This window comes from Schistosoma mansoni, chromosome 4, assembly GCF_000237925.1.
Source record: "Schistosoma mansoni strain Puerto Rico chromosome 4, complete genome".
In the NCBI taxonomy this organism is placed as follows: Eukaryota; Metazoa; Platyhelminthes; class Trematoda; order Strigeidida; family Schistosomatidae; genus Schistosoma; species Schistosoma mansoni.
The window spans coordinates 27,484,534-27,499,891 of record NC_031498.1 but is presented as its reverse complement, the minus strand read 5'-3'; the positions used below and the strand labels follow the sequence as shown (position 1 = coordinate 27,499,891).

Here is a 15,358-nt window from a genome sequence, read left to right as displayed (position 1 = left end):
AATATTACTGAGTACAGACTACTGAAATAGTAATGTAATGGACGCTACTCAAGGAATTATTTTTATGTAGTGTATAGCAGAACGTGGCATAGAAATTGTAACAATTGTCGGGAGTGAAGAGTTTCGGTAGATCGAAAATATGCCGTTCGCAGAACAGTTGGAGACCAGATGAGAATCCAGTTCAGATGCCAGAACACCGAAAGATAAAAATGGACTATTGAAGGCTACATATATATGTATTATATAAATACTTTATAACTCGATACTAATATAGTCTTTTCCTACATATTGGCTTCATACATCTGGTGTCGGTGTCAGGATCAAGAGAAAATTTTTGTGGCTGGAGCCATTTTGGAGTCTGGGACATCGGGAGCTACTTCAGGTAGTTTGGGTCGATAGCGAGGCTTATCGGTTGGAGGTAGCACTGAGCTACGGTGACGGGTTTTCACTGCCAGATGGTAGATAAACGAATATTGTCTCAGCCTTTAAGCTGTACGAAATAACACAGGATAATTTAAGCTTAAAGTCAGTTCTAATGAAGAGGTAAATCGGGAAATTTTGTTTACAAATTGTGAAACATCTTGTACACTATACTTCAACCAACTAAATATTAATTCATCTGTTAGGCAGAGTTCAAAAAATATTCCACTCAGTAAAATCACTTTATCCTGAGAATGCCCTGGAGACACCAATAGTAAAAGATGATTTATTAGAAACGGTTATCAATTTAAATATTATGGATTAAATTACATAGGATTATGTTCTGGGAATTCACATTTTTATCCATGTGAATAAGTCACAGATCGATTGGGCAAAGTTAGCAGCTAACACCATAAACAATACTCAATTGTGAAGTACTCCAATATGGCTGATGTACAGAGCTGTTCGCCATTGAGCTTTCCAACCTTTCATAACCTTCCTATGTCTTCTAAAAGGCAACCTCACAATAAATGATGATTATCCGTGGAGAATATATAACCTCCAGTACACGGCACTGTAATCAGAAGCGCAAATCTACTTCTGAACCTCAAATTTGTTTATTTTGATCCCCCCCCGTTGTCTATCCAACCTGACTATTATTGATATAACTTCATGGAATAAGCTCTCTAACTAATGTAGTATTGACCGCATCTTTATAAAATACAAGCCCGACCACTGAGTCATGGTAACAACTATAAAACATAAAGTGAACTGAGTTTGAGAATAAAAACAAATGAAGTGGAACAAAGCGCAAAGATTTATTTACAAGTAGTGGATTTAAACAGAACACTAGAAATAACAAAAACAAAGATAAAATTAAGTTTCTGCCAGTGTTTAACAAATGGCATTCATTATACTGAGAAAATATAGCTAGATACTAATACCAATAAAAATATATATATGGCTTGAAGCTGTTACATTCTTGTTACACTTGAGTACTCGGAAGTTAAACAGAACAGTTAAAAAAGCATATACGTAAAATATAATAAATAAATTGCTACATTTAATTTACAAAAACTGTTTTGTAAAGAAGTTTAAAATAAGAAAAGATGACTAATTTTCTGTTGTATAAGATTAGAATATCCCACAATCCTTGAGGTTGTTTTTAATGATTACATCAGTTACAGCATCAAACACAAATTGTATATTACTTGTATCTGTTGCGCATGTGAAATGGGAATAGATATCTTTAGGTCCACTACGAGTGTTTGAATTTTCAAAACATGATCGAATATACTCTGAAGCTTCTTCATAGTTATTCCCACCTAATCAGAAGTTTAAGAAGGTAAATGAAAATTATAAAAGTAGACTAATCAGAAAAAAAGGTGCAAAACATTCTTTAATATACGGAAAACTAATTGATCTATGATAAAACTTAAAAGCATTTTTTGAGATGATAAATTTGTGTGATAACAAGATAGTCTATGAGAAAGTTTCCACAGACATAATATACCAGAAAGTATCATGCCATTATTGGTTAGCATTTAGAGTTAATATATCTCTAACATTTTTTTATCTTTTCGACCAAATAATAAGATAAAATGAGATGTGAAGCGTACTACAGCTAGATCTCGCAACAGGTGTCACGTATGCCTAACCACTGCCTACCTCGGCGCGCAATGTTTGGTAATGAAGTAGGTTGAGAGCTAGAGGCAGTCAAATCAAGAAATGGCGACAGCCTATGAAATCACTGACTGTTGGTCTAAGTCATGTTGATAGACGTAGACTAACTAGTTGGGGTCTACGTGGTAAGCGCAATTAGGGGTTGGAGACTTTGAATGACATGGCTTGGAATTATTCACAATGGTCCAGATACATTCAGTATTTTTTTATCTCGATCTAGAATACAATATTTCTTCATACATTTCAGTCTACCTTTTTGACCTATATCCCTAATGTTTAATATTTCTTATTATATTGAACTCTTTTAGTATTTATATAGTCTTCCTTTTGTCGTGCTGATGTGATACGACAACATGAACCGACCGGCATTTGTTTCAGGCTCTACGTTGATGGAATTGATTGACTGACCTTACATCAAAACGTAATCAGAGAAAATCAAGATCAAATATATGAAATGGATTTTCAACGTAAATAAACGACCACAAAAAGCTAAGTAAAGTGCATGTCGTAGGTATATATTCGATCAATTATAGTGATGATTTAGTCGTTTAACAACTTAATCATAATGATCTCTTTTTGGATAAATAAGAAACGAATGTCTTGAGAGCTGAGATCCGAAGCTATCCACTAGAATTTTTAAGGAATACCAGAAGCTGTAAGAAGTGTATTGAATTTACATAGTACCATCAGTTGCATAGTGATAAACTTAGATGAAATTGTATGAAGGGGCAGTCATAACCAAAATACGGATATAAGGTATAAGGATTAGAGAAAGCAGAATTAAACTTTAAAATGAATAAATACACGCAGTTAGAAGCCGAATCAGGAACCATTTTGAAGCAAACCACATAATGTTAAGCAAGTGTTCTTCGATAAGCCGAGAAATTTGCTCGATCGTACCACATAGTATATGTGGTTAGGAGAAGAAAATTTAAATCTTTGTAAGCTGATGGGTTAACTAGATAGAAATCAATTGCACTCTCCACCGAAAATCAACGAAACAGTAGCTAGCCATATATAACCCATACCTCATCAAATCTAGCCACTATAATTTCAACAAAACTAATTGGCTCATTATTCAACTCATTAGTACTTCATTCGAGAACTGTTACATAGGCGAAGACAACGATAGTCAAATAAGTGTTACTAAATCAAGACTAGCACACCTCCTAACTAAGCTCAGAGTTTAATAGGCCTGACTACCAGAATCGTTACAGTCAAATGGAGTAGTAATAAAACATCGCTTTATATTATTTGTAACAGATTTTCACTTAGAATAGCCAAAAGACTAGACTTTACTAGATTTTCAAAATATGTTTGATAAGGTTTGTTTTAGAGTCTTTTAGAGAAGTGATAGAGAAACTGGATGGAACTAGTGATGAGCAACGTAGGACCTGGAACAAATGTTCATCGGTCTAAGTTTCTATACCAGGAAGTGCATGAACGGTCTTTTCACAGTGAACTTTATAGTTTACTAGGATACGTATATGTATATGTTTAACGATCTGATAGCAATTAAATAAGTAAAAAATTGAAATCGTTTTCATAAATTTGATGAAAAGTTTACCACCTTTGTATTACTCGTATAGACTCAAGAATAATGTAGTGTTTGAATGCAGAGTAAGCAAATGAATTTGGTAAGTTCGTTAACAGTAGTCTGTGTTGCTCATTATCTAAATTGGTGAGATTGCGCAGTGTTATGACCCAACAGGATATCATAACAACATCACTCAGTTTAATTTCCGATACACTCCACCAAAACCATCCACCTAAGATACAAATCCCCACCATCTCACACTCCAAACAAAATCAAACCAATTTATTAGTTAGGGCTAATAAGGAAAATTTAAAAATCTCTTTGATGTTAAGTCCGATCTTTTGACTTACAGATAGAAAGCATTAACAATTTACACATCTTTAGAAAGACTAGTTTTTACTGTAAATTTTTTATATCACTGTAAATAACTATTTTATATCACTAAATAGCAAACTAAAAACATAACACCTGAGGTAACAATAGTATTCATCAACAATTAAGCAATATTAGAACAACACATGTAAGCGAACAATTGTTTTCAGTCAGATCGTCAACAGGCTTTACTCTAATATACATGAATATTTATACGAAAATGTTAGTCTTGACCGGTTTAAAATTTTTACAATGGGAGTCTTTAAATTAAGCGATATTTAGAAATAATAACCAGGACGACAATTTTTTAAATCACTATGTTCTAATAATATTGTACTACACCTTTAGAATAATTATGTATAGAATGAGAAACACAGAATAAAGTAAAAGCTGGAGAAATTCAAAACTTACCAGTGTACTCTGGGAAACATATGGTCAACGGTGATTTCATTATTTTATTCTCGAAAATATCTCGCTTGTTTAAAAATAAAACGATACTTGTTTCCGTAAACCACTGGTTATTACATATTGAAGTAAACAATGTCATAGATTCCATCATTCTATTCTGAAACAAAAACAAAGAGCACCAAAACCAATATAAAGTTGTGATTACTGGAAGCTAAACCACGGTGGGATGTGCACCAACCAATTATAGAATACAAACAAATTAAACACGATACTCATATATGTCAGTTGGGGAGAGTCCGCTCTCACTCTCGAAATGCTCTCACATAGCCACGCGCAAATAGCTTCTGCCAGGGAAGTCCTATTCACTGCCTTCTCGCGCCACGAGTGTTGTTCACGAAGTTGAGAGGATGAAAAGCGAATGTCCGGCGCTCTAACCGGGTTGGTGGACATGACAAGTCCACCTAGGGGAGTTGGAGAACCCTCATTCCAAACCAATGGTGTACATGGACTCTAGTATCCTGAGAGAACAAATGGCGTATGAATCAATCGTTGGTCACCGGCTACCATGGGACTGCATCTCCTCACGATGCTACACTGCCTTGTGGATCAGATGTTTCGGTCAAAGGCTCCGGGTGTGGCCCCCTAAGAAAGCCACGTGCTTCGGTTTGGACACCTTGGCAGTATCACAGCCCTCACACAAATCTCATTTGATTTGTGTGACGCATATGTATCTGGTGCCCCTTTGTACCAATATTTATGTGTTTAAATAAGTAAATAAACAGAAAGTGATTGCTTAAGAGTGATATCTCTGGATGTAGAACACGACCACAATTAAAATTTATCGAGTGCCTATGAAGCTTACCACATATCTTTGAAATAAAGCTTTAGTTGGGTATAAGCATTGAACAAAGAAATATTCTAAGTAAACGAAGCGTTGATGATGTTTAAAACGATGGTGAATATTCAGAGAACAGGACCAAGAGCATCCACCTGACCTAAAGTTGTTTTTCCTCAGCCATAAAATACAAAAACTAAATCAACGTGAATGATTAAAACCACCTGCTGAACATCGTAAACCCCACAAGATAGAATGTCAGTTTAAGTAAACACACGTTGTGACAACCCAAATAGTCGAACAGCAAAACATGTTAAAATTGGCAAGGGCATGAATAATGATAGAAAATAAACTGACGTAATGGGATTTCCATACATCGAAGAGTCAATGGTTTGTCTACGCCACCATAAATTTTCAGCTATTAACGTAATTGTCAATTATCTTTATGACTGATTTTGCCGGATACTACTGGAACCACTAACTGCCTCAGATGGAACTTTTGAGTAGGTTTACTCAGTTGGTATTATCAAGTTGTAGTATCTGGCTGTATGACTGGAGTAAATAGAGATGTATCTGGTTTTCCGACTAACTAGACTTGTTTAGGTTGCTTTAGAACCAATGAACCCCAAAATATTAAATTTTTATGTGTAACAAAACTTTAATAAAATAATTACCATTTCTTGATCTTCAGCAAGGGTTAGATCGTATTCACTCATAGCAACCACAAATATTATTGCGGTGACGCCTTCGAAACAATGAATCCATTTCTTTCGTTCTGAACGCTGTCCTCCAACATCAAACATCCTAGGGTAATAATTCAAATAGCTATTTTCCTTGCCTGATGCTTAATCCCTTAAAAGAGAAGTGGGTTTCTACAATTCCACCCGTTCTGACTCTAGTCCGAAGGACATCCTGTTGTGTTGGAATATAACCAGGACTTGACAACCTATCCAATGAGTCAAGGAAGCTAAAATACAATTTAGACCTAGAAATTATCTCACTATGATGCAGAATCATTCAGTTGAAATTCTCGAGACCTATTAACAGCTGTTTGAACACCTGGGTCATACCAAAGCCTCTTCAGCGCACCAAATACTTCCTCAGGTAGCACGTCAACATCTGTCCGTGAAAGATTGAGGACCACAGCAATATCACTCTGGATTCAAGTAATTTACAACATGTAAAAATACCATTGCATTCGGATATGCACAACATATCTGCAGTTGTTCCATAGCCCTCAGTATGGCTACCATGCTCTGGATAGTGTTGCTGAATACGACTGGCTTGTAGGTTTTGCATTCTTCTTCGGTATATCCAGACATATGAATAATTCTGCAAATAAATATTACAGTAACATACTTCATTTGTTTAACTATTGTGCTTTTCCCCGACTCTCCAGCACCAAGGAGCAACAGTTTGGCCTCTTTGAATGAAGCCTCACCATCAGCCTTTAGTTTCCTGTCAATGTCTTTGGATCGAGCTATTGCAGCTAGTTTTTCTTTACTCACAAAACATCCCATATCTACAACTTTCGAAACAAGAGCCGAAAAGATTTAGTATCAAATTACCGCCGTAAAGTGAATGAAACTTGGCTCACACAAAATATGCAGTACATTTGCACAGGGTTTCGTGCCATCTTAAACATGACCCATACCAAGCAAACAAATGTTATTCTATATGACAAATCAAAGTAAACCATCGGAATAAATGTATTATAAGTACAGCACAATCAAATAAAATAAAACTTCAAACTTTACTAATCAGAAATGCAGGACTGATTGTCTCCATAATCTGATTCTGAATGGTAAGAGAGCGTTCTCGGCCACGGTGATGTATGATACCTGTTTTATTTCAAAATAACTTATAGAGCGAAAAATTCAGAATACGAGTAACCTCTCAGTAACACTGGAGTATCTTTGTCTGTACCTAGGAAACTAGTGCAAGCATTGAGTCTGCTTAGGAATGATCCTACAAGAGGTCACACAACATACTCTTTTAATAATGAATTTTGCACCTTGCATACCACAAACCTGACTAATTGTCAGATTCAGCTTTGTATAATAAGGTCTGACGACCTTTTCTTACTATGCTACTGTGATTGTATAGCCTACTGAATGAGTCAATTGAAGGTAAAGATGTAACTCCTGTGGGTGAAAAATTCGAAGAATTGATGACTCGGTGAGAAAACTTGCATGCCATAGGTATTTTGTTCGCTCTTGGCTTTTCTACTCTCCTCATATGTCCTCTGACATGTCCCGATATAGTGGGAAGAAAAAGAGAACTTATATTAAATTCGAAAACATTTCCTAGTATTCCATGCATCAAAGTCAGATAACCTCTCAATCTGCGATAGGACAGAATAAAAAACCCTGTCTTTTCAAGCCGCTATTTGTATGGTAGAACCACGAGTTAGGAATTGCACAGGTAGCTGTCCTCTGTATTATTTCCAGGATATCTGAGTCGCCTTTTAAACGGAGACTTGCAGCATAAATGCAGTTTTTAAGCTTAGTTCTCACTACGTTTGTGTATACTGTAGTGAACATGGTAGTATGTAAGCTGGTGAATGTCCGTCTTGAAGACCATAGGGTTCTAAACCCTAACCTAATGTGGTGTAATCTCTTGAATGAGTCAATTGAAGGTGCCGATAACACTGCTGAGAGTAACAGGCTCCGAAGGTTCCAAACCCCTTGGTTACAACCTCCTGGAAGTGGGCTGTAACCTTAAGATCATGGCTCACTGTAACCGCAAGATCCTTGTGAGACCGAACCACAGGTATAAGCACTTCCCCTATGTTGTGCCTATTTACCTTTGCATCCGCAAAGTGCATGTAGGCATACTTGACCGTGTTGGTAGGCATCAGCCGCTTTTTAGACCAGCTAACCAGAATATGTGAGTCTGTCTGAAGTGCTCATGCATCTGAGTCACCTGTTATTTTTCATCAGATGTTCACACCATTAGCGTATAGTAATATTAGAGGCTTAACTTTGCTTGAGAGTTCATTTACATACCGTATGAAAGGTAAAGGACCTAAGAAAGTCTTACAGTACTCCACTAAGTGCTGATCTCTAGGTGTAGCACTCGAAATTTATTCTTACCTTCTATTTATGACCTACCAGAAAATCCTTAGATCATTTTAGGAGGGGCACGGCAATGCCTAGATTTCCCAGTGTCAAGAACAGTCTATTTGTTGTCACCTTATCAAATACTGAAGCCTATGTAGACAACATCCACTGATTTTCCATTGTCTAGGGCCTGTATCCATTGCTTTCTTTTCATAAAGAGATTTGTTGTGCAAGATAAACCTTTTCTGAAACTATGTTGTTCGCTGTTCATTGGTTTTCACGAAAATCATTATGGTTGTCTTGACTATTCTTTCCAGTATTTTAACTACGACACTGGTCAGGCTGATAATTCTATTGTTCAATGAAAATTTTCTTCATCCTGTTTTGTGTATTGGATTGACGATTGCATCCTTCCAGCCCGTAGGTAACACTCCTTGGCCAAGTGACATATTGAATATCACAGTCAATGGAGCAGCAATATATTGTGTAATTTGTCTCAAGATTTTGGGGTGTAGTTCATTCGGTCCTGTTGAATTTTCCGTGTCTCAAGTGTTAAGAGGGCGAGACTACAACTTGCGGACGAACCAATCAGAAGCGTTCAGGGGGTTTCAAGGTCGTTGCGTCAATTTCAGTATCTGATTCTCGTGTACAATGGCATGGTCGAAAAGCCATGTCATTGATTCTCGCTCATATGTTACATGTTGTCGCGGATTTCTAATGTCTTTTTTTATCGGCTAATCACAGCATTCTTCCGTCACATGTTAATTTTTGTAATATTTATGCGTGTTACATGGCGTTTATTGCAGTCTACTGGTTGCTTGACGTATTTGGAGCTGACAACCTGGATGAATGCTTAGTCAGCCTAATTTGGTAATTTGTAACAATGCAAACTCAAGCAAGTGAAATTCATCATTTATCAAGTCAAAAATAGACCGGAATTATAGTTTCAAGCAAAAACAAGCTGTGAAATAATTTACATGACTAACCTCCCTTATTATGGTAGTGATGAACATGGTTGTTGGTAGTTGTTTATGAATTGTAATTGAGGCAATTGAGATTCAAACTATTCATGAATCCTGTAATGGTAATAATAATCATTCCATGCGACGTTTCTAATGCGAGTTTGTTTTTCTATTGCAGGGCAACAAAGAGTAAACGCACTGGAAAAAGATGAAGAGCAGAATAATGAATAAAACTATTTTGTATTAAGTTTCCTCTTTTGTACTGGAACCGTGTCTCTCAATTTTAAAAATATTTCTGTTGTGCCAGTACACTGTATTCTTACTTCAACGGCACTTACCGGTCCTGACTGTAGTGTTGTTGTTTCAGATCGCTCCTGCTTCCAAGTGAACGTCAATATATAACGTGCTACATTACGATATGAACTACTAATATACGGCCGTAAACAGTTCTATCCGTGATAAGTATCATCATTGTCAACTGGACTGATATATTATTACGTAATGTGAGAAAGAATAATTATGTATGTAACAATTGGCGTTGATAGATTTTTCTGCCTGCTTTCTGAATTTATTCAGGAATTGTGTGAAACATAACTGTAAGTGCCACATAAGTTAGTCAAATACTCTTCTTAAGTAAAGCGATGCGTGTTTGTTATGAGCATGGTAACTAAAACATGTTGTAGATAATACTATTTTACGATGTCTCATATAGGGTTAAAATATTAATTTCTGTTAACAGGATCCGAAATCACTGACCAAATCATAAACAAAGTGTTAATGCATGTTGACGAGTAATCGTTAAATAGTGCTTACCAGTTATTTCATTATTGTATGTAAACAGTGAACTGCAAACAGTATTATGAACGTTGTAATTGGATGTTTCTCAAATTTCATATAACTAATTAAAGTTTGTGAGTCCCTTCATTTGGTGCATGAAGTTTGTTTGTTAATACCGAATAACTAGATGAAATTGTAGGAAGGTTAGAAAATGAAAAGCACTGTTTACAGCAAGTAAAACACTTACAGGTACATCCTATCGATTGCTACTTCATTTACTTACTGAATTTGATACTGATAACGAGGTTTAATCTTTTTTTTCAAGATTGATTTGTTGTTTTTCTGGATTGCACTGAGCAAGTTATCCATACATTTTCTGTTACACAACTTATGACTTCTGTCAACTAATTGAAAGGCTCAAATCTTTGTAATAATCAAGTCTATGCAGGTAAAAAACTTGGCGAATTTCTTAATATGGAAGTTTATGCGGAGAAACAATTTACACATTGACGATAACTGTGTTTTGTATTGACTACTACCGCGTTTATTCATCTAATAAGTTATCTAAATATAATATAGATATAACAACTGTAGTTGTTCGCACTTTAAATCTTTTTAGTATGTGTATAGTCTAGTTCTGTACTAATACTACTTTGAAAATAGACGTTGTCCAATAACGGTGAATATATCGTTTGATTGCCTAGTCCGCAAGATCTTACGTGAACATCGCATCACTATCTACACTGACTCATCGTATCATGACAACTAACAATAATACTTAGTACTTCTGATGAACACATTTATGCTTGGGATAGAATAATATATTTAGTGTGAATATAAATAAGTTAAACATAATGAGAACGTCTGCAACACTGAGTCATGCCGTGCGATTGAATGAATATCTCCACGTTCACCACTGCCGACCTTCTCTAAGTGTTACATCATTTTAGTTATTATATGCTTGGCTCCGGAGACCATGTGATTAGGAAACAATGCCACTCCAATTATTCATTCGAATATACTGATCATAAAGAGAACTACACGAAGAGAAACGTTTGAGAAATTGCAGTCTTACCTAGTTATTGATGATTTTTAAGCAATAATAGTTTAATTTTTTCTCCACCATCATGGCGAAGTGTTCACCATATTTTTCAATTATCTGTTGTTTATAGATATACTCTTCACTCCGTCTGGGTAATGATGTTGTTGTATTATGATGGAAGTTATGTGTGTTATTCAACTTCCATCGGCTGCATGGTCTAAGAATGTGATGAGCTAATTAGTTTATTTATTTCGTAATTGATTAGGCTTACCTGTAAGAGTTGGTCTTTTTACATATGTCAGTAGTATATGACGACAAGGATATCGACAAGTCATAAATGTTCGACAATTGCACTCGCAAATGCCTGCATCTACTTCATAAAGCTTGCAGCAGTCAATCATGAATAACCAGTCACCGTTTTCGTATTCAATATTAACGAAACGCATTTTTTTCAGTTCCAATGAAACCTTCGTCCGTGCAAAAGGAGTAAGTAAGTTTTTAATACTTTCTATTAATTCATCTGCTGACGCTGATTGTAGTATCACGGGCTTCAAATTTTCTTTTTCCTCGGCAGACAACCTTCTGGTCCATTGATCGCAAAGCATCCATGAACTACTACACGGATGATTGTGAAGCATCTTGTATGACTTTATGACATATTCATCACCGTCCAATTTCACACGGAACCTTAATTGGCAGTTTCGAAACTTAGACCTTAAACGTCACATGTTAGTTCAAGTTCTCATGGTGTTTTATTCACTGATAGACCTTGTGGTTTACGCCGATGACCGAATGTACAATAAAACACCACAAAACTGTATTTAAATCGCACGTCCTTCAGCAGTTTACTTTCGCCGTGAATGTAATGCGTATGTGTAGCCTGAAAACGGATAGAACTTTGCATCCATACTTTTTGGAACTCCTTAAACACACTATCGAATTCAATCCAGCTTCCAAAACACCTGCTCAGTATTATGCTTTGAAACGCCTCACTTAAGTCGACCGAAATGTCTCTGGAACAAATCACTGCAAACATCACTCGTTAATTATTAGAAAAACAGCTATTTCATGCGATAATACTTCAGTAACTAAAGAAAGGACTACAAACAATTAAGACTCACGGGTTACTCGTCATGTCGTCTTAATTCTTGCAGAAAACAACGATTCACACAAATTCAGAGTATCTTTTACCGATAGTTTATACTCAATACGCAGTTTTGTGGACCCCATATAAGTTTTAAACAAGGAGAGTGAGGTTCAGTAGGGTAATTGGTATCCCAGGTCAAGTTACGAAGCAAAAAAGAGCCAAATTGTACACTACAAAACAGAGGAAGCTAAATAAACACTTTTGGCATTGATTTCGCGAATTTGCTACAGCCAAAAACGACGCAAATACAAGAAAACCTGATATTCGTGCAACCAAGAGGACAACCAACCGAGCCTCAACAAATCAAATACAGAATGACCGCCTCGTGTCAGGCCGTTCGAGGTCGCTAAAACAGAACGGCGGGCAGATTTGAAAACGCACTGACTTATTTACCTTGCTGTGTACAATCGGTTCACAGAGGGTCTTAGAGATTTAAGCGACATTTAAGCGGCTACAATGAATAAGACTACTGAGGATTTCCTTTATTTGTAATTGTGGTAATCATTGATAAGTTAGTGAGACAGGAGTAACCTGTTCTAGAACCATGTTACTTTTCCTAATGGGTCCGGTTTTCGTCGACATGCTTAAACAGCTCCTTCCAAATAGTCTTTCTAAAATTTTAACAACCTAGTCAGGCTAACAGGTCGGTAGTTCTCAGGTTTATGTTTCGTATCTGTTTTGATTATAGGACATACTATGGCGTTCTTCCAGTCCTTTAGTAATCGACCCTGCGTTACTGATAGACTAAAACATACTTAAAGGGTTCGCAACGAAGTTAGCTAGTTCCTTTAGTGACCTAGGATGCATTCCATCGGGTCCCGCGGATTCGCCTATGTCAAACTTATTTGGCAGACCAAGGACATCGAGTTCTTTTTAATGGTCACGTTATTCATTGTATGTGTGCGAGGATTTATATGAACGGACTAAAAGGGTGTTTTCCACGGTGTGTACGTTGGTAAAGTAATTTGAGGATACTTGAGCTTTACCATAGTCGTCCTCCACTAATGATGATGTATTACTTCCGCCATAGTGCTGGAATATTTTCTTTTTATTTAGTCTGTTTATATACGAATAAAAGCTATTAGGGCATTCTATAGATTCCTTAGCAATTTTTTCTACGGAGGGTCGAGGCACAGGTATTCTGAGCTTCTCAATATTGGGGTTTTGTCTCATCAGTCCCCAGTAACCTGAATGTATTTCATATTCTTCTCCTCTTAAGGAAAGGGTGCGAACCTCCCTACTAAACCCTGGTTGAGTTTCTCTGACCCCTTGGTGTAGTCCAAGGGATGCGAGGTGCAGTAGTTCTCAAGTATAAGTTTCGAAATACATCCCAAGCTGTTTCATTTGGGGACTCTGGCTCTATTGTTCAATCTACTGACGATGCGAGTATAACATCTTGTATATTTAATTCCCAGTCGTTAGGTCCGTGTAGAGCCGACACATTCACGTTTTTGATAACTATATGGAAGTCAAAGGTTAGAATTGCATGATTACTTTTACTTAAGAGTGGCATGTAATCAAGGTTCGTGACGTCATCTTCATAATGAGTCAATATAAGATCTAGTATGGATGATTCAGAGTTTAGGTCGTACCTAGTCGCTTCTTTCATTTGTTGTACTAGGGCTCATGTGATAATCGCATCAACTAGTTTCTGCTCGAAGGAATTTTTTGACAATTTAGTTCCCAGATTTTTCCATTTCACTGTGGGTGCATTAAATTATCCTAGGATCAGACATGGACCACTTTGTGACTAAGTATTGAGACTGTCTAGCAAGACGTCATTTCCCTCACAACTTGGACTGCTATAGACCAAACTAATCGGCAGCTCTTGTCCCTTGGATTTCAAGCGGCATCTAATTGATTCACACATTCCACTGTCATGGGTACACCGTTGATAATGACAAATGGTTTAGTATTCCTAATGAATAGAGCTACACAACCTCCCTTAGGCTTCTGGATTCCATCGGTTCTTACCAACGCGAAACCTTCAAAATCAAGTTCCATACTTTCTTTAGGCTGTGTCAGCTGCGTTTCCGTGACTGAGATTACATCCGGATTATTAGAGTCTCTCTGTACACCTAGTTATGACCGCGCGTTGATCAAACTTCGGACATTAATGTAACAGGTTCGAAGCCTATATAAATGGCTTCATGCTTCATCCAGAGTGGTTTCGGCATCATTCTCTGTCGAGGCCCTACAACCGGAAAAAGTACAATCCTGGGATCTTTTTCGCCAGCATCTAACCTATGTTTTAGTTCGTTTACACGGCCTGTGAACTGCAAGTCCTTACGGAAGAAACTAGCCCCTTTAGTTTGTGTCCATTCTGTAGTGGTAATTCCAATTCATTGGGAGGATTACATATTACTTTAAGCGACACGGGTTGATTCTGTTTCGAGTTCACTAGGCTACCTAGTCTGTACACATTTAGCAAAGTGACTCCGGAGATATCCTGATGCATAAGCTGATATAATAGCCGTTTCATCAACCTAATGTCATGCTCTAAAATAATTTAGGGTTCTGAGCTTTCACTCCCCTTGATTCCATGAAGGATAGCTGACCTGTCACAGTGGTCAGTCTTTAATTTCTCCGCTACTTCTCCTTCTGGAGAGGTTATGTTGTTTCTTGATCTCGATCTGTACCCACTCATCAACTTTCGTTGGAGTAGCAACCATATTCGCGCCAAACACACTGTGGGATTCCGGAGGGTTATCGACGATTAGAACAGTCATGTTGTTTTTTCTGCCAGAAAAAGATCTAGCCTTGAGATTGGGATTCTTAGGTGTTTCCTGCAGACTATCATTTAGAGACCGGGGGACAGAGGAGACTTCCTTTCTTGAGTTTTGATTTAGGGCAGACGTTTTTGAGGTTGGTCTTTCCCCCTTTGACTGATGTGAGTCAGCTGATACAGGGCTTACTTGAGGTGGCTTCACATAAATTTGTTTTATCGACAGAGCGAGTACTATCCGATGTGTCCCGACCTCGTTTGCTAATACACTCTTTAGCAGCATTAACCATTGAAATGGGCTCGGTTAGCAAGCTGTTTGCGTCTTGGCAGCACTTCTGATAAAGCCAAAAGTGACAATTTTCGCTAAGCCTATTGAAAGCCGCAGGCG

General features: G+C 37.1%; 1 protein-coding gene across 2 annotated transcripts; it reads right to left on the bottom strand.

Moving 5' to 3' along the window:
• Positions 1 to 1,220: 1,220 nt before the first annotated feature.
• On the bottom strand, positions 1,221 to 6,848 carry Smp_016250.1 (putative gtp-binding protein (I) alpha-2 subunit, gnai2; the record flags this gene model as incomplete). Of its 2 annotated transcripts, XM_018797368.1 has the most annotated exons (7): positions 1,221 to 1,745; positions 4,424 to 4,577; positions 5,930 to 6,059; positions 6,094 to 6,222; positions 6,257 to 6,411; positions 6,446 to 6,587; positions 6,615 to 6,848. In XM_018797368.1, 7 exons carry the CDS (start codon positions 6,773 to 6,775, stop codon positions 1,555 to 1,557), a joined length of 1,062 nt encoding a protein of 353 aa, XP_018652416.1. The 2 variants fall into 2 exon arrangements, with proteins under 2 accessions (XP_018652416.1, XP_018652417.1); XM_018797367.1 differs by having other exon boundaries at positions 1,555 to 1,745; positions 6,446 to 6,775.
• Between the last annotated feature and the right edge of the window lie 8,510 nt (positions 6,849 to 15,358).